The sequence below is a fragment of the Coturnix japonica genome, chromosome 4 (genome assembly GCF_054131305.1).
Source record: "Coturnix japonica strain WE chromosome 4, WE-NBRP24, whole genome shotgun sequence".
Lineage (NCBI taxonomy): Eukaryota > Metazoa > Chordata > Aves > Galliformes > Phasianidae > Coturnix > Coturnix japonica.
This window is the reverse complement of record NC_140666.1, coordinates 85,767,332-85,794,540: the sequence shown is the minus strand read 5'-3', so window position 1 is coordinate 85,794,540 and position 27,209 is coordinate 85,767,332. Positions and strand designations below refer to the sequence as shown.

The following is a 27,209-nucleotide window of genomic DNA, read 5'->3' as shown; positions in this document are numbered from 1 at the left end:
AAAGGGGGAGGGGTGGGGCAGGGTGGGGGGATGATGAGACAACAGTGGTCAATTGAAGCACGGAAGGTTCTTCCTAGATAAAAAGAACACTTTTTCACCATGACAACAGCCAAACAGTGGAGTGGGTTGCCCAGGGATGCTGTGAAAATTCCTTCGGCATGTGTAAGCCTTGACAGGGTAACATCTTGAGCAACCTGTTCTGACCTCAGAGCCAGCCCTGCTCTGAGATTGAAGAACAGATCTCCTGAGGTTCCTCCTAACTTCAATTGCCCCACGTTCCTAACGTATGTAGGTTAAGTTTATCTGCAGAATAGATTATCTACAAAAGGGAATGTTTGCTTAACTGATAACAAATAGCAAAAAAAGTAGTGTGGTCTGTGGCATATATGTATTTCCAATGAAACTCTTTATTAGGTTCCCTATGAAAAATGCCTAAGGTTGCAGCAGATATGCTGAGTAAATAGGCTAATCAAAACCACAGTGCTGCATGATATTGGTCATTCTTAAGAAAACTATTACTTTGCCTAAGCAAAATTCAGGGGGGAAGAACAAAGAAAAAAGAGAAAGAAAAATGGGATCAGGGATCTTTATTGGGTTTTAACTATGTTTGCTAAAGGAGCTGCATAGAAATTAGCGAAGTTATGGAAGAAAAAAGGTTAAAAGGGTAGCATTTACATAAATGCAAAGGAAAATTTACAAAACAAATCTACACACTTGCTCCTTTTTGGTGATAGTTCCATTTTAAGGTGCCATCCTTATGGGGGTTTCCATGAAGGTCTTGTGCAAGGGAGAAAAAAGGGGAAGAAAGAAAGCAGAAAAGTCTACCTTCTGTCTCAGACTGATGTGATGGCACTTGGAATTCCCCGGAGTGGCTGTCTGCTGTCTTGTGGCCAAGGTTCTGCTTGTTACAGCCTCCCAGGGCCATCTGCCACTGCAGGATGGGTGCTTTTCTCCTCTCAGACTTCCTTCCTCCACGTGCTCTTCATTCTCTTAAACGTCTGCAACCTTACAAAACAATTTAAGGTTGAACTTGCTTTCTATTACTAACATTTTGTGGCATTAGGTAATAACTTAATTGAACATTTAGAAAGGCATTAATATATTTTCTCTGCAAATGCATTATTAATACATACATTACAGCCTCTGCTGTTAAAGCTTTGTACAATTATTAATAGGTTTGCAGTGATGTGAAGTAGATGAAAACAGTTTCTTCTAGGAAAAAGGCACCAAAAGGATACAGATTGTATCTGGTTTTGTATCTATCATCATTGTAAGTTACAACTTTGTTTTAATGTATCTTTACCCCAATAGCCCTAAGTCTGTCTGCACCAATCCAAATGGGAGGCGTGAATATTTCTGTCCTGTTTCCCCTCGCTTCACCATAGCAGCTTAAGTGTTTAGAGAATAAGAAACTGCTTCTTATCCTTCCGTTTTGACTACTGACCTGCCCGCAATGCAATGCTGTTTCTTCTCCCTAGAGCGGCACACTGTGTATAACACCACTCCTTCCACCCTGGCTCTATTTAGGATTGCACCCACAACCCGCAGTGCATCTACAGGCATTAATTTGTTTTTAATGTTTCTGGGAAGAACGCATTCATAATTTTTAATGAGGGGCTTTTTCAGATTACTGGGCAGTGCTGAAAACACATTCATGCTTGAATATAACACTGAAGGGCAGGAAATAGTGAAGGAATTGAGGCAAGGACAAAAACAAAGTGCAGAAACCCAATGCAATTATTTAATGAGCTGAAATGGTTTAAGGAGATTATAAAAGCTGGCCGTTCTGGGGCTGGGAAGTAAAATTAAGAGGCTGACTGTTAAAATAATCATTAAAACATCAAAACCAATAGTGGGTCAGCTCAAAGCTCCATCCAGCCCTGCAGGTTCTGACAGCAGTTGATAATATGGGAGCAGAAAGAGTGTAAGAACAGGGCAAACATGTTCTGTATTTCCCCAAAATACATTCCCAGGAACCTGATGAACTACAGCAAGTCTTTGATGAATTTCCAGTCACTTTTTAAGCCAATGTAAAGTTTTGGTATCCACAATACCTGAAGCAATGAATATTTCTATCATAACTACAGGCTGTGTAAAGGATTACCTCATTTTGTTTACTCTGAGCCTTCCAAGATCTACTTTTATTTGATGTTCCTTGGATGCCATATCTGATAAGTCAGTGAACAGTCTTGTTTCCTGCTCTTTATTTGGTCTACTAAAGATTTTATAGACTGTGATATTGCTTGCCCTCAACTGCAGACTGGAGTGACCCATTTGAGTTAGGTGTGCCCCCATCTGGAAGCCCTCTTATTACTTCTGTTCATTCTCTTGAATGTTTTGAGTCTTTTCCAGTTCTACCATATTATTTCTAAGCTAGGGATGCTGCAGCAGCACGAGGAATTCAAGATGCATCAGGGATTTTTACAGCGGCACTGTACACAGTCTTTCCTTCTTTCTGGTCTTCCCTCCTAATAATTTTTCCAGTTGTAGCAGTTCTTGGTTTACATTTTGATTGCTGCTCAGTGCTGAACTCGACTCCTTCAAAGAAGGTTGATAGATCTGTGAGACACTCATTTCCTTGAGCAAAGTACTACTGACTCCCTCAAATGCATCTTCTCCATGTGCTCACTCAGTCTTTTCTGCTCTTCAGCATGATTTCTACTTATTTGTCTATTAAGTATGTCAGGCTTCCAGGCCTGCAGTTTCCAAAATGTTCTCTAAAGTCCTTTAAAAAATCAGTGCCCTATGAGCAACCTTCCAGTCCCTACTGATGCCAAGGGATGGCATCAGTAAATGAGAAGGCAGAGAAGTCAGTACCTGAGCTATTTTCTACTTCCACTTCACCTTGAGACATGAATTCCCAATTGCTCCCTTTGAAGAAGTTTCCCAGTATTGGAACTGGCCAAAGCTCATCCAGGCCATTCACTTCAATTCAGAACAGAAGCCCTCCGTTGAGAGGATGCTTTTCCTATGAACTACAGCAGAACTATCTAAGCACTCATTCTCTAGTACTACAGCAGTGTCACCATTTCGTAATTCAGCCATCAATCAGAATGAATGCGAAAGCATAACACAGCTTAATAAAACCATTACAGCTGTGCCAAAGAAATAATTACAAAGGCTAGTAATAAGACAGATCCGTTTACTTAAATGGAGCATCATTTACCTCACCCCACCCATCCAGATAAGGCAGATAGGATGCGGGACTCAGCGCAGTTATGATTCAGACTCATTCCTAGAAGGCAAAATTGACTATTAAACCTGAAAACTGCTTTTGGCGCAGATCTAATTATGCCCAAATCTCTGAGATTTAACCATAGAAACTGAAAGGTATCCAAGGTCCCAGTTATTCTAGAGAAAACATTATGGAATTTTTTAGACACAGACTCAGTCAGAGGGCAATTAAAAGCTAGATGTGATAAGAAGGCATTTAAAACAAACACGCAAACAAAACCAAATGAAACCTAAAACAAAACTCGATGACACAAGTATATAAACCTAAAATGAGGCTCAAAGAAATGATTTTTTTTTGACCGGCTGGTGCATGTGTTATGGGAATGGTGCTCTCAGGGTCGTTTAAATAAAGACCCTGAGGATAAACATATGGCTGGGCTTTCAGAAGCACTCTGGTGCTTTTCTCATTGATCCAGCACAGAATTGCCCAGAGTAACTTAAAAAACCCCTTTCCTTGCCTAAGTGTATGTTTAAACATCTTCACATCTTCACACCTACAATCACTCTGGATCGTGGAAATGATTCCATTATGATGTATGACGAGATTCGGTCCATCTCTCCCCCATCTGCTCTCCCAAAATGGCCCAGCAGTTGGAGCTCCACGCAACCCACTGATCAACTGAGATCATTCCTGCTGCTTTGGACTAAAGAAGAATATAATGCATCTTTGTTGCAGCTGCTTCTCTTCAAGGCTGCTTGCAAAGCCCGGTTGTTCGCTGACCGAAGCCTGATGTGGCCGGCCCTGTGACACCCTGGGGCATGCCTGGCTGCACAAGTCAGGGTCTTTATTTGCATTTCTGGCTTCATCTGTAAATCCAAAGCAATGAATGGTTGCTTGAAATTATTAGAAGACTAGAAATAAGAGCTAAGCCTAAATGAATATCCCATGCTTGGTGATGCCCATGGCTGAAAAGAATGGAGATGGGATTTCTTTTTCCCCTCAAACATAGATATTATCCCTAGAGCCATACAAACTGTGATCAGTGATGTGGCCTGACTATAAACCAAACACCAACAGACCACAAGAGCAACGTATCATCTGTTGTACAGTGTAGGGACACAGCTTAGTGGCTATATCTACATTTAAATGAGGTTTAAAGCTTAAAATAATTAAGTCCTCTATCCGGATGGGAGCTCATTCAGTACTTTGCAGTGAAGGGATGTGTGTGAAAACTGTGGGCACTGATGCAGTTACAGTCATAGATGAGGATACCTTCTCTATATCAAATATGAAGTGTGAATGGCACCATCACCTACAGCTGTCACACTGGCTGTTTAGCTTTGCTCCAACGTTGTGTTTCCATTTCTTATTTATCCCTTTCTTTTCTCCATTTATTTCCCCTCCTTGCGGCTCGGGCTGTTCTTTATAGTGCTATGGTAACGCCAGGAGGGGCTGTGAGGGCGCTGCATCAGGTGTATTTTCATGGCTGTATGGAAATAGAAGCTCCTCAGCAGCTCCATAAGCTTCCATTCAAGGCACCGAGACTGAGAGGCGAAACGAATTAAAACCCCATGATATTTGTGGCAGATCTCCATCCCCCCTGCGGCTCTCAATCATAGACAGGGCTGAAAGCATTGCGCAGGAAGAGACAAAGAGGAGAACGGGGTGGGAGAACGGGCAGAACCACCAGAACCCTCATGGGAGGGGAACTATAGGTACATGTCGTTTCTTTATTTTGCAAGAAAGAACGAAAAACGTGCATTTTGGGTTTGGGGGGGGGGTTAAAGAAAAGAGGCGGAGCGGGCGCGCTCCGTATGGAGAACGGCTGCCCTCAGGGCGGCGGGTTCCTCTCGGTTCGGCTCGGTTCGGCTCGGTTCGGCTCGGTGGGCTCCCGTAGGTCATCGTTCTCCCCCGGCCCCGCAGCGCGCAGGCCCCGCCGCCTCCTGTCACCTCCGTCCGTCCCTCCGCCATTGGTTGCGCTCCGCCACGTGCCGCCGCCGCCGCCCCCGCCGCCTCCCTCCGCTCATCGCCCGCGGTGCCGTTACCTGCGGCGGGGCCGCCCGCCCCGATGCGGAGACGAAGCGCCCGGGCCGAGCCCAGCGCAGGTAGAGGGAGCACAAAGAGGGCAGGGCTCCGGGAGGCCGCTGCGGGGCGGGTATGGAAGCGGGGAGGGAGGGGGAGGCGGCGGTGCGGGGCTGCGGGGCTGGGTTTGGTGAGGGGAATAAGGCTGTGCTTTATTATTGCCTCCTGCGGGCTGATGGAGCTGGGGGGCTTTGCCTTCAGTGCTGCTCGCACCGCCGGGACGTGGCAGCCGCCGTCTCCCCTCCCCCGGTGCGTATCCCGGGTGATAGAGACGAACCAGGAATGATTTTAGCGCTGTTGCCGCTGGTAAAAGCTTCCCATCTCCTGCGCTGGTTTGGGAGGATGAGTTTGGGTGCGTGGATGGGTTGTGTCGTTGTGCTGTGATGGACAAGGTCAAAACATACGGGTGGTGGAAGGGAGAGGGTTGTTTGACAGCTGTGGGTGGTGATGGAAGCGGACGGGAGATTAGCCGGCAAGTATTGGTTGGACTAGATGATCTTCTAGGTCTTTTCCAACCTTGATAATTCTGTGATTCTGTGAGATGTTCATCAACGCGCCCTTTGGGTTGGATATGAGGGTAAAGTTCTGATGGCAAAGAGCAGCGATGCGTCGGCACAGAGAGCACAGGGAGCTGTGGGGTCATCATACCTGGAGGGGTTCAAGAGCTGTATTATGGTGTTATAGTGTTATGGTGGTTATGGTGGGGATGGGCTGAGGTTGGACTGGATGATCTTAGAGCTCTTCTCCAGCTTTAATGCTTCCATTTTTCACTACTTACTATGGAAGTCAGCAGCTACCTCTGCTAACTCCGAATGTTAACATTCAGAGGCACGTTTCTTTTTGTTCTGAATACAACCGGTGGAGATTAATGCTTTTGTATGAATATGTGTTTATGTATCTCTACTAGATATGTATTTTTAAGTCTGCCTTATCCTGCTGGGGCTGGTCAGATGTAGCACCTGGTATCATGGGATCATAGAACACCCTGAGTTGGAAGGGACCCTGAGGATTGAGTCCTGCTCCTTGTTTAGACATGGTGCTCCATCCATTTCACTGCTGACGACTTGCTGTCTCCTATCTCCGTTCCAGTTCAAGCCCCAGGAAGCATCTGGTCCCTGCTGAGTGCACTGAGTTTCATTGGAGGGTCAGAAGAGCACAAGGGGCTTGGCACATTGGCAGCTTCCTTTGGATGATAAGGAATGGGTTTTCCTTGACTTTGGTTTCCTGGGGTGTTCAGGAAAGCAATGCCCTTCCTTCCTCCCATGGGTTGGTAGTAAATCAACCCAACAGTTGGCTGGCAATTAGGGACAGGATGTAAGAAAATAGAGCAGAAACTTCCTTTTGATGAGGGAAGTGGGCTAGAGATGTTTAATTTGTATTGTTCTACGTGGCTCTGATAGCTGTGGAAAGGGCCTTTAGGTGCTGAGCTCACCGCAGTGTTGCAGGAGTTGGAGAGCTGGTGGTTTTGCTGATATAGGAAAGCCTGTAAAGCTTCAGAAGGTCTCATGCTTTGCTAAAGGTGAAGTTATTGAGCAAGGCTCATCCCGAACTTCAGATCTGTGAGGGTGTAGTTCTCAAAGGACAAGTGAGACTGGACAAAGCTTACTCCAAGAGGTTAAAGCATCTGCAGAGGGTGCGTCAAATGCTTTGAAGCTGCACAGCGGTGGTTGGGATGGAGGACTCTTCAATGACAGATCTCCCCATTGCAGACAACTCTCTCATAAGGTCATTCATGAATTGTTAAGGACTTTCTTAAAGCTTGTGTAGGCTGTCAGTGTCCATTGCTCCTATGGGAAGGCTGTTCTGTTGCTGCTCAGGCATCTTTTGCTCCTAGTCTGTATTTACTGTGTGTAACATTCTCTTTTTGTTTGTTTGCTTTTGTCTTTGGTGTTTAAGAACAAACTCGCAACCTGTTTGGTGAACTAAACAAGTTGAGCTCTCTGTGGGAGCAGCCCTTCATTCACCATCCCACCAGCACCCTCTGTCCCTAAGCCTTGACTTAAGAAGTTAACCACTGAAATTGATTGTAGCAACACTGTTTGCAACAGTATGATTAACTTTAAGCCTTTCTTCAAGGTTTGCTTTTGGCATTGGCTCTTCTGCTTGCGTAGGCTTAAGTGTGACTTTTGCCATGGTCTCTTGGAGTGTTAGATGATACCGTGGTAAAAATGCTGCTGTGCCATTAACATTGTTCCATAATTACCAGTTGTTCCGTGCTATTCTGCTGCATAATTCAGTTGTAATATGAAACATCTTGGCTGTGTAAATCTGCTGGCATGTTTCCTTAGCCCAGTAAAGATGAATGCTATGCCCTGTCTTTTCGGACTATTTCCTTAGGGATGATTTATTCTTCAAAATTCCCATGTAAGGGGAAAGATTTCATTTGTTTTGGCTTCTTTGCAAGGTCTCATGTAGCTTGTGCTACGTGAACCTACCCAGCTCGTGGTGGGTGCAATGCTGATATACTGTGCTTTCTTCCTTCCCTCCTGGCAGCTGCAGCTCTTCTGCAGAGCAGCTCTTCTGCATCTGCACGATTTGTGGTTCAGTTTGTGGAAAGGAGCATGTGAGATGTGCATAGAAAGGGCTTCTGAGCTCAGCCTGATGCACTTGCTCTGGTTCTTCATGCACATTTTCCTGCTTTAGCTGATAGTTATGTTTATCTCTTAGGGATGTTTGCTGTTCCTCAGAACTCAAGAGAAGTTTCATAGCCAAGCTTAGAAAAGTTTGGGAAGTTTGACTAATACAGAGAGTGCCAAGAAGTCAGATGTGGAGGGTGAGCTCCGTGTTGAATGCTGAACCCTCACTCAGAACCAGTCCTTCACCTATAATGTTATTTCAGCAAGAGCTGTTAATATCCAAACAGCTTCCTGGTAGTGATGCTGGAAGGAAGCATTAATTCAACAGGTGTCACGCTCTGAATATTTCTAATTCTGGCAATAATTGCACCAGATTTGGGCTGGAATGAATTGTTGTAGGCTGGGTCGGGATGACCCAAGGTTAAGAGCAAATTGTAGCTTAGCTATGGGTATCCTTCCCTGATGGAAAGACCAGGCAAATGGACACAACAATTAAAGCAAGGTTATTAATGATTTCATGAGTTAATCAGTCGTTGATGTAGTAACAAGGATGTGGGGTTCACCATTAAACAGAAGAAATGAAAGTAGGACACTGTAAGATACAGAGAATAAACTACTGTTTCTTCGTGCTGGTTCTTGTGGCTTCAGCAAAATAACTTTTGACTGCAAACTTGCTGATACCTTTGAGAGCATCTTGCTAAGCACTCTGATGGTTCCACGGGCTCCTCCTTTCAGCATTACACAGCCTCATTTCCCAAGAAGATGGATCTTGGCTAAATGAATTGCAGGTTGTACAAGGAACCTCGGTTTTTACATCTTACTGTTTGATTAAAAAGCCTCACCAGTTACAGTTCATTTTGTGAGACGCACGACAGGGATGTAATTAAATGTCCTGTTGCGGGTGCTTATAACTATATTATAGGCTAAACTTTTTGCCATCAAGGAAGTATTGTTTCTGTTGCCTTTATTAAATCAGCTGAAGCAGCAGACTCTGCTGTTGGTCAGAAGCAGCATCTCTGTCAAGGGCTTGTTTTTCATTCAATAGTAATAGCTACTAAATAGATGAATCCAGACAACCTGCATCCAACATCTGTGCTAAAGTGCCAACTTTACTGTGGTTAAAGTGGCTACAGAGGAAATGATTGACAAAAGTCTCTTTAATTTTTAACTTCAGTTGCAGCTTTTTTTTCTTCTCTGTTGAGAAGCTGCGGTCTGATCTGCACCTGCTCCTATAGATGTCATGTTAGCTGACCATTTCTTCTAAGAAGTGGTAGGACGATGATGAAAGAATTACTAGAAGATGAACACTCGACACTGCTGTAACCCAAAGGTTTCATGCTTCTGCTTCTAGTTTTCAGGGATCATTGTTTGCCATTGAGGGAAAAAACCAAGTCCCATCTGCAGTAATGAGTCCAGGCTTAGGGCCCACAGCACAAGAAGGATGTGGAGCTCTTAGAACAGGTCCAGAGGAGGACTGCTAAGATGGTCGGAGGGCTGGAGCACCTCTCCTATGAGGAAAGGTTGAGGGAACAGGGCTTGTTTTGCTCGCAGAAGAGAAGGCTCCAGGAAGACCTCATTGTGGCCTTCTAATGCTTGAAGGGAGCATATAAACAGGAGGGGGAATGGCTGTTTGTGAGGGTGGATAGTGATTGGACAAGGGGGAATGGCTTTAAACTAAGACAGGGGACGTTTAGATTAGATCTTAGGAGGAAGTTTTTCACCCCGAGGGTGGTGACGCACTGGAACAGGTTGCCCAAGGAGGCTGTGGATGCCCCATCCCTGCAGGCATTCAAGGCCAGGCTGGATGTGACTCCGGGCAGCCTGGTCTGCTGGTTGGTGACCCTGCACATAGCAGGGGGTTGGAACTGGATGATCATTGTGGGCCTTTTCAACCCAGGCCATTCTATGATTCTTAGAGGATGTTTCAGTTTGTGTTACAGAAAGAGATTTCCTAAGTCAAGAGCAATTCCTTTGGAATAAACTGTATGTTTCTTTTTCCTTTCCCACTCTTTCCTGTTTCTTCTTGTTTCCCACTCTTTCCTGTGTATTTTGTTACTCTGGTCAAGTGGGCCCATCCAGATAAAAGGATTTTTCCTTTCATTGTGTAGGTCTGCGATCCAATTTCAACATCTGGGCAATTTTTCAATTGGCTTTTCAATTGGTCCTTAAAACCCGTGTTTAAAATCTGGCGTGGAAGTCAGGATTCAGAGCAGCAGATGCGTTGGAAAGGAAGACAGTCCTTCACTGTGGTGCAGTTTTTGAGTGTCTGTTGCTGGAGAGGATGCTCAAATGCTGTTCCAAGTCAGTTGTTTGTCTAATAACAGGTTCTTGAAATTCATGTGAAGAGTTTCTTTCAAAACTGGTTTTGTATTTAAGAAAGACGCCGTGTTTTGGAAAGATAAGAATGCCTTTACTTGAGTGCAATTGTAAGGTGACGGTTTGACCACACAGCACTTGCAGCTGCTGAGTCCTCCCTGTGCAATGAGTTGCACAAGCAGCTATCTTTAGCTCTTCTGTTTTTATTCTTTGTATTACTGCTTTTTCTCTCCGTTGAATACTGGAAAGGGGCTTCGTCCACTGTTGATTAAAAGAAATGGTTGTTTATTATGATTTCTTTAAAATGGAACAGAGATTATTTGCAGAATTCTTTCCTTATGGTTTCATCTTTCCAGTGAAGCGAGGGAGAAGTCTGGAAGTGTAGGAAGGATCTGAAGGCATCGTGGATTGGCTTAGGAGCCTTGGAAGAGAGAGCATGTTGAGTGCAAATGCCAGCGCCTCGTAGCAAGGAGCAGTGGGATTTGAGGACATGGAATGGAACTGTGAGAGTTTCATACAGGTTTCTGAGTTGGTTTCTTATTGAATCTGTTAACTCCTTCATCTTCTTTTTAAGTTCTTCTCCCCCTGAGAGGCTGTGTTTTAACAGGTGCACATCACAAGAACTACCACCTATTAACTATTTCCACCTCTTTGTTGTTTTGCTTTACTCTTAGCTTTACTTCTTAGCTTTACTCTTTGCTTTACTTCTGTGATCCCTGTGGTTTTCCATACTGCGGTAGCAAACAAAATTCAACTATAAATTTCAACCCAGCTGCTTTTCCTTTAGTTGCCCAGCTTGATAACGTGCAGTTAAAATGTTGCTCTTTGATATTGAAGCTTTCAAGATGGATATAGTATCATCAGTGTGGTCAGTAGTGACGACAAAGTTTCTTGTGGGCAAAATTATGGCCAAGTGCTCACAATGTGGTTGGTGTTGGTGCTTAATTTTTGCCATTTGTTTTCTTTAAGTCAAGTTATTTGACGGCCTGATTTAGAGGAGGGGGACGTGCAAGGAGAATGTACTTTGTGTTAGTGTCACCATCTGTTTTACTGCCTGTTCAAGCTCTATTGCTCTTGCCTAGTAATAGCTCGATAAAGATGTGTCTTTCAGCTTTCAGTCTCTATGGACTTTATACTGCAAGCTCCCCGATGGCTTCCCGTGTGCTCCGAAAGCTGGGTCGTACCTTGGGGTCTTGAAGTGGCCTGGTTGCCTGGATGCTCCTGGTTGAGCTGGCAGTTCCTACCACTTCCCAGTGTACCACCAGAGAGAATGTTAGTTGGTTTTCTCATCTCTTGGTAGTGTCCAGGTGTGGTTCGTGTTGTGCTGGATGCCGTGCAGCTGGTGGACAGCTCCTGTCCTGCTGGGCTTTCAGCATTGGTTTGCATGGGGCAGCTTCCTCAGGGGTTCAGGTGAAGCTGGGTTGGACTCTATCATCCCTGTGGGGTTCCTTTCAATTCTGTAAATTCTCTCGTCCATGTGCAGGTGTTTGCTGGGATTGGTTGGATGCATGAATAGAGCTGTCTCCTAGCAGTAACCCTATGGCTCCAGTTCTTGCCTGCGCAGAGATGGTTGTTTTGGATCAGTAATGCTGAGCTCAGCCTTAGAGGCTGCTAACTGAGCCTCGGTGTGCTGGGAGACTGGAATGTCCTTAGATTGACAGGGTGAGGGAGGTAAGTGGAAACAGCACCCCCTGCATGGGGTTGTAGTTCTAGTCACGAATGAGTGGATGGTGATGGATGGAGTTGGTCACCTCCTGCTCTTCCTTGCAGGCTGCTCTGGTTCTGCCTCCATGAGTGACAACGCTAACAGTGCTAAAACAACGGGGGCTAAGAGCCCTTGTCTTTGCTTGTGGGTTTATCAGGGTGCGGCAGTGGTCGTGCAACAGCTTGACATGTGCTGAGCTTTGTTTGGTAGCATTCCCACAGAAGGCTGAGAAGTCCCAATTAATTGCTTCTGAAATACTCAGTAAGTGATGAAATCTCGTCTGCTGGAGAATAACAGGGAGACAAATGTAAATGAGGTGAAAAGAATAACACCACAAAAAGCTTTGGAGTGCATTCCTGCTGATGGCCAATTCAGCTTTCACAGCAGCTTTACAGAGATCGCTTAAGTTCAGTAGATGAATAGCAAATTTAAGTCCCCGGAGTCCTCGCTAATTACACCACAATGAGTAGCTATAGAAATATCAATGCAAAATGTGATTGTAATACAGCATTACTACTGAGACGTCTTTTGTACGCAAATTGGGACATTTGCGTTAATGACTCTCTGAGCAGCCATAGCTGCTCCTTTCTGAAAGGGCACAGTGGTGATTGTATGCAACAACAACAAGACGTGGGTACGTGCACTGTGCTGTGTCTGTGCTTGGTTTTGTTGCTGCTGCAGCTCTCTCTAAATTCAGACCTTTTGGGAAGCTCAGTAGGATGCCCATAGAGGTGCCTTTCCAAGTGCTTGTTACTGCCTTGCACTTCTCTGCCGTACCAGTGAGAGGGAGATGTTTATTGACTCAGTTAATACCGCAGGATCAATTTCTAAGAAATTTAAAGAGAATTTAAAGGAATTTGAGGAGGAAGATTTTCACCCCGAGGGTGGTGACGCACTGGAACAGGTTGCCCAAGGAGGCTGTGGATGCCCCATCCCTGCAGGCATTCAAGGCCAGGCTGGATGTGGCTCTGGGCAGCCTGGTCTGGTGGTTGGTGACACTGCACACAGCAGGGGGTTGGAACCAGATGATAATTGTGGTCATTTTCAACCCGAGCCATTCTATGATTCTATGAAAGAATGTGCTGAGCTGATTGATCCGGTCCTGTTTTTCCACGTTCAGTAAGCTGGCCTGCTTTCCGCACAACTAGGATGAGTAAAGCAACTGTTTGGGGATGGCTGGAATCCGTGTTGCTTAGAAGCAGGGAAAACTTACTGCTCTAGTACCTGGCTATTTCAGGCTTGCATTCCTCACTAATCTCCTTCTGTCCTCATCGCTCTCCTCTCTGCTTCCTTCCCTTTCAGATCTCCACAGCCCTGCCTTTGTTTTGAAAGGCTTCGTGAAAAACATGTCTTTTGTGGGATCGCTGTCTCCAGTTTTGTAGTTGGAAGTTCTCACCCTTGGAAGTTACTAAGAGCTGCCTGTTTGCAGGCTGCTCTTTCATGGTTTATCCTTCAGAGGCCACGTCATTCAGCTCGGCAGGACAACTCCAGGAGCGCATTGTTGCTGTTTAGCAGTATAAAGTTTTATGCATGTTGAGCAGGCTTTCACTTGGTGCGTCACTGCAGTAATTTCTTTATATCAGGATTCTCTGATACCTAGTTTGATTGTTACCCTTTCAATGCAGAAATGTCTCTGATCTATGTTCCTATTGACCAACATCAAATCACCTCCTTATATTGTTTACCTGAGAGATAATCATCACCTACATTCTTCTTTAGGGAAAATTGCTGAAACTTATTTCCTGTTGTTTTTTTTTATTGATCAGCCTTTTTTTCTTTTTCAAAGAAAGGATCTGTTTTGTCCTTTGTCCCAAGTGTGCATAGAGAGACCTGTGGAAGAGATGGATGTGCTGATTGTTCCATTGTGCATCATAACTTGGCCGTACGCAGCATCTGTGTAGTAAAGCCATCTGTATCAGGGAGTGATCCTCTTCCCTCTTGTCAAACAGCGGTAATCTGAGCCAGTCTCCGAGATGACCTGGCTACGTGTACTGTCCGCAGTGTGTGGGGCAATCCTGGACTTTGCACATGTTCTGCAAGCCTCTCTTTATGCTCTCTGCTGTTTGCCAGCACACTCTGCTTGCTTTGTATGCTGTACGAGACCATATCGGCCAGCCCCATGAGCTGAGGCTGCACCCAGGCACCATGATCTCCTTGTGACAGCTGCCACCTCTGAGACATGTGGGTATAAAGATGCTGGGTCCCAAGCAGTGGTGGGGGCTGCTTAGTTGTCTTCTGTGCATGGTGTCCTGGAGCATGAGGGTACAGGCGCTGTTGGGGTGGTGCTGGACATCCCAAGGTAGAGCAGTTCAACTCAGTGATCCATACTGGCTTGAGGTTGTGGCTGTTGGAGCATGTTTACCTGACGCCTGCTAGTTCTCTATCCATGTAGATGTGTTTGGGTTTGCTGCAAGTCTTAGGTGAGAGCAAAACAGGCTTGTAATGTGGGTGACTGGGGCAGTGGTAATATCGAAACTCATTTTTGCTCCTTGGTGTTATTCTTGGTCAGTAACGCAGATGCAGCCAATAAAGACAAGATATTGCTCTGCAGGAATGATGAGCCTGTAAAGCTTGGTAGCTTCCCTGAGACCTGCTGTGTGTGTCCTGGCAGTTGGTGTGGGAGCTTGGAGCTGGGTTGGATTTCCAGCTTAACTGTTTGCATTCTGGGGGACTTTGGCTGTTGTTTACACCTTGGATTTTAGTTTACCTTGTCCCGAGGCAAGTATAATGACCTCTGTTTGTACGGTGCTTTCAGACCTACTAAAAGTGTTGAGTAAGTTATTGCTGCTTTGTTAGAAAGTGCTTCTCATGGGTGTAACATCTCAAGAGAGGCCGTGCAATTAATAAATGCAGCCAGGTGAGTATTTGGAGGTTCTTGGCTAACGTTGTTGCTTTGATGTTGCTGTGTTTGAAAAGATTGGTAAAGTTTCCTGCTGGCAAAAAAAGCACAAGTTGTTTGGGCTTTTTTGCCTTTGTTTTGTGGGAGATGACAATGTGGCTGCTTGGAGGTGGCTCTAGAAAATGTCATTTCACTATTGGGTGCTCTTCAAAGGATGGAGGATGATGGCGTTGATTTCTGCCTTGTTACAACTGCTTGTGGGGGCACAAAGAGAAGGAGGCCTTGTGTCATCTTTTGAATTAGTGTCCCTGAGATTTCCATGGGCTGAATTTGAGAACTGGAGGGAGATCCCATCTGCCTCATCATCTCCTTCGTTCTCCTGTGTAAGAACAGCAGTTGGTTGCTCAAATGGACCGCGGTTCAAAGTGGCAATTATTATTGTTATTATTAACGTTCTTGTAATAGCTCTTGGCAAGAGAGCGGGAGTGTGAGCATCTTGGCATTGGAGAGCAGGGAGAGCCAGGGGCTGAGATGAAAGGGAACGAGTAGGGCTGAGCCTTCATGGCCAACAGGACATGCTGTGCCTTCTGCGGTTGGCTGATCAAAGGGAGCTCTGGACATAAGAACTGCAGCACGCTGATAGAAGCTTGTGACTCCTTGCAAACTGTTGCCTGCAAAGTGGCGAGATTGCATCTGGTTAACTAATGATGAGTGACTTGCTCATCTGTGTGGGAGTGTTTTGACCTCCCATTGGGCTCACAGAGCCCAACCTCCTGGCTGTGCTACCCTGCAGGCTCAGCTTCTATGTGTCCATTTTGGCACTTGATCTAACATTATTGACCACATTGCTGGGGCTGCAGTATGTACTGCAGTATACTTAGGATAATGAGCTGATAAACAGAATGGTGTTTGGCCAGGATGAGACACGAGTGTTTGATAGTAACTGAGGTAGTTGCATTTATTGGACTTCAGGCTTGTGAAGCATACAAAGACCTATACATGGAAACATTTATGTATTCTTAGAATCATTTCCTGTCAGGGCAGCTGAAACGAGCATGGTCTTGATCATAAGACAGTCAGGAGGAATTTGGTATTCCTGACATGGTAATCATGGTAAGTAAGAATCGCAGTCTTTGCTGGCAAACAAAGCACATCAGCAGTCATTCAGTGCCCTTTAAACATATTCACCATTCAGAAGAAGTTGTGATATAATGTTTTTGTCTTCTTTTCCCAGCAATGCTGAGTGACGATAACTCTGTAAAGCTGAAAAGTGATTGTTTGCCTCCTGTGCAATGGTGTAAGGAAGCTGCACATGAAGATGAAAAGACCAATCTGGTTTTTAAAAGGTACTCGCAAGTAAGTGTCTTCGCAGTGGTCATATAGAGGCAGTTGTTCTCCCCTAGCTTGGGAAGTTACAAAAAAGATGCAGAAATCAAGGTACGGGATTACCACAGAAGCTGAAGGGAGGGTTAAGAACACAGCTTCTGTTGGGGTACCTTAAGAAACCATAGGAAATAATGAAGTTTTAAAACAAAAATCAATAATAAAGCTCAAACTATATATCTGAACCACAATCTAACCAAATTAGGGTTTAATTTTTGCAAGTCGGTTTAGACATGAAATGAGGCAACAGTGGAGATCAACACTGAGGTTCCATAGCAATGAGAAATGAGTAGATCAAAACCACAGATAGCTTATATTGCTCAGTTTCAAAGGTTGTATCCCCACAACCTGCAGAAGAAGGAAGAAATAATCAAATTGGGCTCCTCAGTACAAACTCGAGCATCTATATTTTGCTTTCTAGCCTGCCTGTGATTTGAAGGCGTTGCTTGTGAATGATGTTCCTTAGCTGAAAACTTTGCAATTTGAAGTTTCTTTCCTTTTTTTTCTTTAACTTGCATGAAAAGACATATTTTAAAATGGCATTTCCTTCATGGTATGAAAAGAGAAGTAATTTTTTGGTTTCTGTATGTGAGGAGAAGTGTTTGGCCCACCAGAGGTGCATTTAAAACACATGAATGTGGGTAGAGAAATTCATAACATCCGAGTGTCAGCATGCAATGGTTTTCTTACCAAAGCAATCTGTATGTTTTCATACTTCCCTGTGCACAGCTCGGGGGAGTTGTGAAAGATTGGTGGAAGAAGGACTTAGGTTTGTTGGTTTGAATCAAATGCAAATATTCATCTGAACTTCTTCAATTGACTTAATTAAAAACCAAACTCATTTAGCAGTTGGTGAGTTGCTGGAAAAAAAGGGATTCTTTTTTTCCCCTTCCTTAAACCCTGCATAAACCCGTTTGTCTTTTAGACTTCTTGCACTGTTTGTGATCGGAGGGTGCTTCCTTTATATTCTCAAATTACATTTTTACCCTGAAGAATGTGACAGAACAAAAACACCGTATGTGGACTTTGATCGCGTAAAGGTCAGTATCTTGGTTTTTTTTTGTTTTGTCTTTTTACTTAACTGAAACAAAGTGTTATTAATAGCCGCTATGAGAGTCGTAAGGGTTACGGGATTGCTGCATGTTTAGTTCTCTGGGTTGGTGCTGGAGCAGTGACCTGCATGCTTGCCAGAAAGACAGCTGCAGCTGGGCTTCCTGCATGGGGATAAGAGCCCAGGCAAAGCCACAGCTCCTCAGCTGGCTCCATGCAGCAGAGCAGGGGGCTGCAAGGAGACAGCCCAAAGTTGCCAGAGAGAGCAGTTTTCTGTTAGCCTTTTGCTGACACTCAGTTTTGGGGCGTTATCTCCCCTTCTCCTCACTGTTTGCCTTTCTGTTGCATCAGTGCCAACTTGTATGTTCAGTAAATTTGTGCTAATAAGCCACCCAGGGCCAAAAGTCTATTTTCACTTAAGCCAGTTCCCCAGTCTGCTTTACCGTTTAGATGCTCACATGTTTTTGGATTCATACATCAAATGTGTAGGAGAGCACAGCTCTTTATGCATTTGTTTGTTAAAGATAGCAAATACTTCCAGTGCAGTTTTGCATATGGCTTTTATGCTCGTGTAACAGAGATCAGTAAAGGTTTCTCTTGGTTCTCCTTGATATTTTTCTGCCTTTGCTACTTGACCTGCTTGTTCTTTCTAATGCGTTACTTAGCTTGGGGTTGTTATGTTTCTGTTTTTGAACGTCTCAGCCCTGAGATGATTTAAATCTAGCAGAAATCCTCAGCGTTGCTGCCTGTGCATCCTTCCTTCCCCACCTCCCACCTTATCAGTAGGTTTTTTTACAGGTTCACCTTGTGAATCTCTTTGCTTCCTCTTTGCTTCTCATTTGACTTATTTCTTTTCTTGGAAACGTGTTCTTGCTTCCGAACAACATCCACTGTAAGCCAAGCAAGCCTGAAGTTTACATGGGCATGTATGTATTGCTGTCCCATGAGGAGGAGGAAATCATATTGCTTTTTTGTCTAGCTGGGTAGTGGCCAATGGCAAACTGTTTGGAGCAGCTGGTGATTGCTATTAGCTGTGAGCCTTAAATAAGAGTCTTTTCTGAAGATGCAGATGCTGGTGAAGAGCTGTATGAAGTTGCTCTGTTGTGATGTGCCCAGGAAGAATTGCATTGTTTACGCTTAGACTTGCAGAGGCTTTTGCAGCAGAGATAGTTCTGTGGATTAATCTATTTTAAGTAAACACAACCCCCTCTCCCCCCCCCCCCCCAAAATGATGCTCAACTTACTTCCCATGCTGCTCTTTGCACACCCAGATATGCACTTCCCTTTCCTTAACACAGTACAGAAGGGGAACTGAGATAGCAACAGATCTGGATCTTTTTCTGACTGCATCCCCCACCCCCAGCTTTTGCGACTGTAGTTTCATTGGTGGTGGTTGTTTTCGTGTTTCTTTAGTTTGAATTAAGGTGGATGAAAGATAATCACAGAATCACAGAATTATCAAGGTTGGAAAAGACCTAGAAGATCATCTAGTCCAACCATTACCAATACTTCCAGATAAGCAGAATTACCCAATAATAAGCAGAATTACATCAGGGAAGAGGATATGCTAAAGGATGTATTTTTAAGTGACTATAAAAATATTGCCTTTGCTGTTTTTTCTTCTTCTTTGCTTCAGATGCTAAGCTTTGCCAGTACATGGTTTTGAAAACTATGCACGATTAACTTCTTTAATGAGACAGCTCAATCGTAGTTTATCTTGCAGCTTAAGCTTTCTGTGTAACTTGGTACCACAGCCCTTTTTATTTTGGTGATTTGTGTTTTGAAAGAAGACCTAAAACTCCCCAGATCTGCGTTCCTCTTCAAGCTGTGTTTTAGTCATTAGCAAAGCCACTTCAGCGGTACCTCAGGGGAGAAGTGTTGCTTCATTTTGATTAGTAAAGCAAATCCAGGCTGCCATTTGACAGGACTTCTGACCAGCTGGTGCGTCTCTGCTGAAAGCTTAGGACGGGCAGAATTCAGGTCACACAGTTGAGCAGTGGAGTAGAATTCCTCTTGCAGTCTCACTGCTGAATTGCATGGGTGAGGGTAATTTCACATTGTTATTAACAAGGACTCTCAAACAGATCTTAGGGAAGATCTCACTTAAAGAAAGTACAGTTTTCACTTACCTCTTTTAATGACTTCAGAAAAACTCCTATCCAGATAGTCTCTGTCCAGTCATCTCATTCACTTGCAAGTTTTCACCCTGAGCTGCTTGTTATTTAGAGACTGCTTTAAAGTGCCTTGTGCTTCCACGTTTAACTCTGTTAAACTCTGTTTGCTTAACTGCTGGTGGGTTGCATTGTGTTTTTCTCCCATTCCTGAGACTGAAACTGTGTGTGTTTTCTTTCAGAGAGCACAACAATATGCCAGTGCTGTGCTGCAGGAACAGTGCCGACCTTCGTATGTGAAAACAGCAATGGGAAAGTTATTTGCAGAGAAATACAGCATGGACATACCTCCCTTTGTAGGAAAAAATATAGACGATGATGAAGCTTTATTTAAATACGGACCTCCCTTTGGATTCCACAGGTTCTTTCATAAGCTTAAAAATCTTCTGGAACTCTTACCAGAGCATGATTTGCCAGAGGATTTGAAGTCAAAACACTGTAAGCGTTGTGTTGTTATTGGCAGCGGTGGAATTCTGTATGGATCAGAGCTAGGTCACTTACTGAATCAGTATGATATTGTTATAAGGTATGTATATTCTATTTAAAGATTGAAGTGACTTTATTAGCCATTGTGTTTTTTTTGAGGGGGAAACGTCTTCAACTTCTAATGCAACATTTCATACTACTTCTGAAAGTGTTTTTGTGAGATGTGTTTGTGAATGGATAGAAATCCAATGTTGTGTTTACATTCCATTAATTATTTGTGGTCTTCAGATAACAAAAAACGTGGGCAGAACTGAGGTAGGAACCAGTGAGATCCTGGACAAATAGGCAACCTTGTTTTTATCCATTCATGTATTTAAACTTTTTCAGGTAGCCTTTAACATTCATTTCCATCTTCCCCCTTTTCTTGGTTGGGATCTGTGGTTTCTACAGTTACCCATATTTGCTAATGTCCAGAATATGATCTGTGTTCATGTGTTCTGAGTGTTGCTGTTTGAACTCTTCTTCTTTGTAACTTGAGTCATGTAACACCACAAATTCAATACAAAGCTACATTCATGAGTAGCTTTGAGATTAAGGCTTCTTCCTTGTACAAAGGGAAGAGCTGGTGCACTGAGTCAGAGTCTATTGTACAGAGGTGAGCAAGTCTTTGCATGGAGCAGGCAGAGAGTTTGCACTATGTGCTATGAGGTTAGGTTTGGCAGCATGAAGTCGGCTTTTCCTGTTGATAAGGAAAAGATCATAGGGTTTTCAGTGTTCCACAGAACTGACGGAGCTGGGTGATACTGTTCTTACAAGCAGGGTGCCAGCTTCCCAAATTTTGGTGAGCTGGAACGATGTGAGCCCACAGGATGTGCTGCACTGACCTGTATGGTGGAGAAGGGATAATCTAAATGCCTTTTCTATGTGTAATGCTCATGTGTGTGTGTGCAAACAGTTGTGCAGGAAACTGCCTGTGTGTTTTTCTCTTTTCAAATGGAATTGGCACAACGCAAAGAATGTGAAATTCTGCAATGCTGGTTTCAGTTGCTTTTCTATTCAAGGTCTTCCTTTTGAAGTTTTGTACTTTTGCCAGCTGCTCCAGAAATAGAACTGGCATCATCTCAAAGATAAGGAGTGGATGAGTGCATGAAGTGAGGAACATGGAGATACTGAGAAAACACTGTACTCTGCTCTGCTAAGAAAGCTGTGGGCCAAAGATGCGTTCTCTTCTTAGAGTCTGATGTCTTAATGACACTGTACTCTGTATTTATTAACTCCAGTTCCTATCTATGTGTTTTTGTAGGTTAAATGATGCACCAGTTCAAGGATACACAGATCACGTTGGTAACAAAACTACTATAAGGATGACATACCCAGAAGGAGCTCCACTTTCTGAGCATGAGTATCCCCCTTCTAGTTTGTTCGTGGCTGTCCTCTTTAAAAGTGTCGATTTCAATTGGCTTCAAGCAATGGTCAAAAATGAAACGCTGGTACGTACAGTGGCAGTATCATGTAACTGTGATTCTGTTGTTTGTTTGCTGTTTTCTAATGCTTAAGAAGTTTACTGGTGCACTACTTCTTCATTTATTATATTGAGAATCTATTATGTAGCTTTGGTTTTGGTGGTTTTACTTTTTTTAGCTCTCTCCTAGTTACAGTTGGTAACAGCAGTCAGAGTTATGCCCCGTGCTGACAGTGACTTCCTTTTTTCTGCAGATATCAGTAGATTACAGACCCTGAGCTACGTGACATACTGAGAGTTTAATAAAGTAGAGCTCATTTCACATTAAGTGACATGTTCGAGTCTGCAGAACCTGAAGTAGAAATGAGATTTTTGGATGCCAGTCCCATTTTTTCTTAAACCACTGACTGTGCAGCTGCAGTGGTGGGCATACATGCAATTAATTGTATTGCAGTCATTAGTTCACATTTACCTCTGGTTCCTGAATTAGGAAATCACTCATTTCTCACTAAATGAAGTGCACAGACTTCTGATGAACCAATAGGGGAGTTCCGTGTTTTCTGACTCTTTAAACCGGTAGGTTTTTTTTACTACTACAGAACCAGTAGTTCTGTGTGATGTGTGCTAATATATATTTAATTTTTCAACGTGAAAGCATATGAAAGACCTGTGATATTGATTATGACCCTCTACTGCTGCTTTAGTGAGGGTGTGCAGGGATATTGCCTTGTTTGGAATACTCTGTATATGTTCTGTTAAGAGGAGATGCTCTTGAGTGTATGATCTGGTGCGGTTTTAAGAACTTTTGCTGCCTAATTTTTCTTATTTCCAAGCAAGGACAGGACAATGTTGATCTGTCCTGTTGGTCCTGTTCTTTTCCCATGCCTCATCCCTCTCATTGTTCGTGTGCTACAGATGATTAAACACAATGTATTCATGTTGAAAAGGAGCATAAGGGAATGTGGCTCTGCAGCAGTTTACATCAGTTCAAGACCAGATTGCTGTGGTTCTTCTCTGTCCCCATGCCTGAGCATTCCCACTTTTTTCCTTGCTCTGTTGTTTTTGCTGCTACAGGGAGCCGGTTTTGGGAACTGGTCTGGAAACGGAATGTCTTTATTTATTGTTTCAAGTATTGAGCTTTCAGTTGGATCAGCCTTCTGTGCAGGCACTGGTGCTCAGTGAACAGGCAGGAAGATGGGGCTGCAGCAAACAACACGTGGTACCGGTTTAAGCTGCTGTGGAGTTGCACCTTAGAGCAGAAAAGCCTGTTTAAAACAATACAGACCTACATTGCAGCTCTACCAGTTTTATAATTCCTTTATTGTTACACATTGTTGGGAAAGATTTGTAAATTATCCTGATCTGGTATTGCTTTTTGCAGCTAATTGACTGCGAATGGCACAAGATCAGAATTGAGTTTGCTGAGTCTAATGTAAATCCTTTTCTGAAGTGGTACATTTATCACTGGTGGCTGCTGTCAAACAACAGCTGCTCGCTTCAAAGCCTCAGCAATTGTTTTAAGACCAGGGCTTACTTCAAAATGCCCTGGTTAATGTTTGTAGAAAACTGATTCCCTTTCTCATTTCTTCAAATACTGCTGCTATCTTTTGTGCTGGGGAGGGTCCAAAGCTCCTGGAGGTGGTGGTGGTGGATACATGGACTGATGAAACGTACAGTGCAGTCAGATACTAAAATAAGCAGACTTTTTGCCTACTGCCCTCTCTCAATTCCGATCACTTAGGTTTTCTCTCTGCCAGGTCAGTCACTTGAGCAGCTTACTGCTATTCCTGAGCCACCTGAGCTATAAACTGTTTCCTTAATTTGTCATTATGGGTGATGACTTCTGTAACTCTCGTCTGATACACTTGATAGTGCTGGAGGTTCTGCTGGGGTAACTATTTATTTGTTTCTTTATCTTAGTCTCTGTGGATACGACTTTTCTTTTGGAAGGAAGTCGCCAAGAAAATTCCTTTTACATCAAAGCAATTTCGGATTCTCAATCCAGTCATTGTTAAAGAGACAGCCCTGGACATCCTGGAATTCCCCAAACCTCGATCAATATTCTGGGGTTGGGATAAGGTAAGAAGTTTCATTTTAGGAAGAAGAAATTGTATGAGACTGTAATAAACTGAAAATGGTTCTTTCAGAATTGCTTTACGAATTGCCAGTGCTGGTATGAAGGAACAGGGAAACGAGCTTTCTTGTATTTATATTTGTGTAAAATCAAGTGAGGATTTCAGCTCACTTTTTAAAGATAAGGTGTTGGACCTGTGATGAGAGGAGATAGTTTGTTGTACAAAGCTTTCTGATACAGTAAGACATAAATTCATTCCAGTGCAGTGTACTCACTGACAAATCATTGTGACTACTGTTAAATACTCAAAGCATACACTTGACTCAGGAGTTTGTTAAGAGCAGCCCTGTTAAATCGAGGTCAGCTATGGACAGGTATGTTTCCAGCTATGGGAGAAGCAGGAAGAGTATGGAAACAGGAGAATTAAAAAGCAGGCTTCCCACTGGCAGGTTCTTTGCACTATGGGAGTTTCTATGTGTGTGCCTTGGTGTGCAGTAGCAGCTGCTGGGTGTATCCTCCCTCAGTAGCCTTAGCTTTGGAAATGGTATGGAGCGATGAATTGCCCAATTTAATTAAACACTGCAGTTTTTGTTAAATTTTAATTATTTGTCAAACTGTGTCAGCAGTTCTCTTGAGTTATGAGAAATACTGAAGAACCATTGCCTTTTACCTTGCGTGAAAGCAGTTATTGCCAACAGATCACAGAGATGTTCAGAAGGATCTTCAGATCTCAAAGTATTTCTTCAAATAATGTAAGGATACAAGGAGATGGTGCATGGTTTGGTGTACTCACCTTCTTCAGATGTTCAGTGAGAAGTGGGTTTCTAAGAATCCTGTCAGAGTACTTCTTGTCCAAGGCTGAAGCAAGCATCTATTGAAGGAATGCCAAGTCTGACTGCATGTCAGGGGTTGGTGGAGTATTTGGAACAAGGGTTCACTTGCAGTCAAAATACATAGTAATAGGGCATTTTGATCTCATTTAACAAAACAAAATGTAGTGTTGAAAGCCAAAATTCTTGTGAAAGGCAAATATTCAAGTTGTATTAATATTGAAATCTGTAGCTTAGATCCTTGACCTGAAATTTAGTTTGAAGTGATTGATTTAATTTTTGACTGATTTAATTTTAAGTGAGGAAATAGGCAGATCCATTAAATCCTGTGAAGATTTAATTAGTAGAGCTGTCAAAAGAAAATACTTGAAGCCATTTGAATTCAACAGACTATTTTTTTTTTCCCCCTTTTTAGAACGTACCCACAATTGGGGTCATGGCAGTGGTTCTGGCCACACACCTATGTGATGAAGTAAGTATAGCAGGATTTGGATATGACCTCGACCAGCCCAGCACACCTTTGCACTATTACAACAACCTCTGCATGGCTGCCATGAACAGACAAACGATGCACAATGTGACAGGTGAAACAAAATTACTGCAAAAACTGGTCAAAGAAAAAGTTATAAAAGACCTCACTGGTGGAATACATTGTGAATTCTGCAACAAAGACAGCTAGTGATTGAAGTGCAGCATGGTCTGAATTTGTTAAATTCCTGGAAGTTTTGTTGGAACAACCTTTAAAGCTTATATAAAATGGACTTGGAATCTCTGCTGTCTTTTTTTTTTTTATAATGTCAAGTTCAATTTGTTGGACTTTTAAATTTATTTTCATATCCCATTTTTACTTTGCACGTTTTTGTGGACAACTGTAAATACAGCTCGACGTTTAAAGAGATCCATTGGAGATACTGAATGTTTTAAGTTGTCAGAAGAAAAGCAGAGATTTTGTTTTCGTATGTATATGATGCGCACAATGCTAGCCTGAATTGTCTGACAGCATAGAAGATTTATTTCCCATTGAACTACTGTCTTTGTGGATCCAGTTCATGGTGTATGACTCCTTTTCATGCATGCCGTGAAAAGAAAGGCGTATGTATCTCAAGTCTCGCTTCTCACAACTCAACCATTGTGTTTCTCCCTCGAATATTTATATTATTTTGTTTCTGTGCTGTTATCTTTTTGGAGGAGGAATGTGGGAGTGGAGTTGAAGGGAAAGGAGCTGTTGTGGCAAGAACTGATGAGTCTTTACTCCAGTGTCTATGCTTGATGTTGGTGGTTGGAATCCTTGGTGCTGTCATGCTTGGGGCTAGAACCCTTCTTTTTCGTGAGGCACCTTTGGACCTCAAGGCATGCTACAGCATGGTGTAACCCATAGGAGGCTGTCACCTGAGCCCAGTCCTTCCTTCAGGCCATTCCTGCAGACCCAGATGAATGTTTCTAAACAGCTGATTTGCAGTAGAGTTCAGCTACTCCAGGTAAAGAAGTGGCATTAATACAGAATTTGGCCTCTTCATTTCTAGAGTGACTTGAGAAGCTCTCAGTCTGTGACACATTGGTTTGTCTAAACCTTCGATTTAGCAATAATAGAATCTGTGACTAGGCTGAAATTTATCTTGGTTTACTTTACGATCCTTCAGCAATTAATTATGGCTATTGTTACGTTCAGGGTTATCGTCAATGTGAGCTATTACAAACTGTATTGTTGACTGTTCAAATTGAAGGGAGAGGCTGGGATTATCCTGGATAAGCTTTTAAGTCAGCAGCTGGCTGAGTGCGTGTACGAAAACCACAAAATCATACTGAGAAAGGATATGACCCAGTGAGAAGATAAATGCCTGCTGAAAGCAGCACGCTTCTTGAAAACTGAAAGCCCAACCTATGTGAGCGTATACCGTTGTGACTGGAAGTCAGGGCATTGCAAAGGAACTGGACTGCGCAGACCTGCATGCAGGTGTAGTTGTTAGCTTTGGAACTGGTAGAGTAGTAGGTAGGACTGTTTGCACTGAGTGTTGTTAGTCAGCCTGCAGCATGTGAAAAATGCTTTTTTGGGGGGAAGCTTGTAAGCAAATCGATTAATGGTTGGCCTAGGATCATTGTTTAGAGTCATGGACTCCACATCATGAACATTCCCACTTTTTTTTTTTTTTTTTTTTTTTTACTTCTTATTAAGGGCTGAGGTAAACATGAAATGGAGGTTCAGGTATTCCAGTGTCTAATGAGGGAAAGTAAGATTATGGTAGTCGTGGTTATGTTTCATAGTTATTTTTTTCCCTGGTGAGGAGATCTAATGAGTGATAACATTGAAACACAGAAGCAGCAGACGGATTCTGGCTGTTACACAGAAAGGCAATAAAATATCATGTGATCATAAAACCGAATTCTGGATAAGAAGTTGTGGACCATAATTTTCCTTGGTCCCATGTGCATCCTTGAAAGCCAGTTGTGGATGATAAGGAAATACCAGAATCAGATTCTTGTCTCTGGAACTGTTTGCGTTCATAGCAATAATGTTAATCTAACTTTTCCTCCTCAAAACACGTTGATTTTTGTGCTAGCAATAAATTTCTAGCTTATTTTCCTGTAAGTATAATAATTATATTGTTTAATTTAAAGCTATGTCATGTTTGAAGAGTTTTATACAGATGGTCTTTTAGTTAATATATTGAAACGTGCTAATTATTTTCTCTTGGTATTTAAACTAACAACAGAATTTGTTAATTCCATTTGGCTATTAGTGAAATAATGAAGTTCAGAACGTGTGCGTTGGGAGGATGTCCTGAATACACCAAATGATGTGTTTCGGAGCACTTGATCCCTTACCACTCTGCTTTAATCAGGAAGTTGAAAAGGAATCGGTTGGTTAATGTGAATGCCAGTAGCTTTTTGGAGATGTCGTATTTATTGTCAGGTTCTTAAATTATGTTGATATGGGGTTTGGGTTCCTTTTCTTTTTTTTTTTTTTTCCACCACCGGTTTTGTAGCTTGTGATAAAATGTTGTTTTCCATTGTAGTGCGTGTGCAGTGTTGGGTATTCCTTTGTGGGCTCAACCGTACATCAAATGGCAGCAGAGTTCAGGTTGCAAAAAGCAATAAACTGATGAAACCACTTTCTATTTA

At 43.1% G+C, this 27,209-nt stretch overlaps 1 protein-coding gene across 14 annotated transcripts; it reads left to right on the top strand.

Moving 5' to 3' along the window:
- Positions 1 to 207: 207 nt before the first annotated feature.
- On the top strand, positions 208 to 27,209 carry ST3GAL5 (ST3 beta-galactoside alpha-2,3-sialyltransferase 5). 14 transcript variants are annotated; one of them, XM_015862813.3, is made up of 7 exons: positions 208 to 284; positions 15,928 to 16,039; positions 17,002 to 17,116; positions 19,480 to 19,823; positions 21,027 to 21,213; positions 23,106 to 23,264; positions 24,505 to 27,209. In XM_015862813.3, the coding sequence occupies exons 2-7, from the start codon at positions 15,930 to 15,932 to the stop codon at positions 24,766 to 24,768; spliced, it is 1,179 nt and encodes a 392-aa protein (XP_015718299.2). In that variant the 5' UTR covers positions 208 to 284; positions 15,928 to 15,929; the 3' UTR covers positions 24,769 to 27,209. The 14 variants fall into 14 exon arrangements, with proteins under 14 accessions (XP_015718299.2, XP_015718304.2, XP_015718298.2 ...); XM_015862818.3 differs by having other exon boundaries at positions 210 to 284; positions 15,928 to 16,049; XM_015862812.3 differs by having other exon boundaries at positions 245 to 288.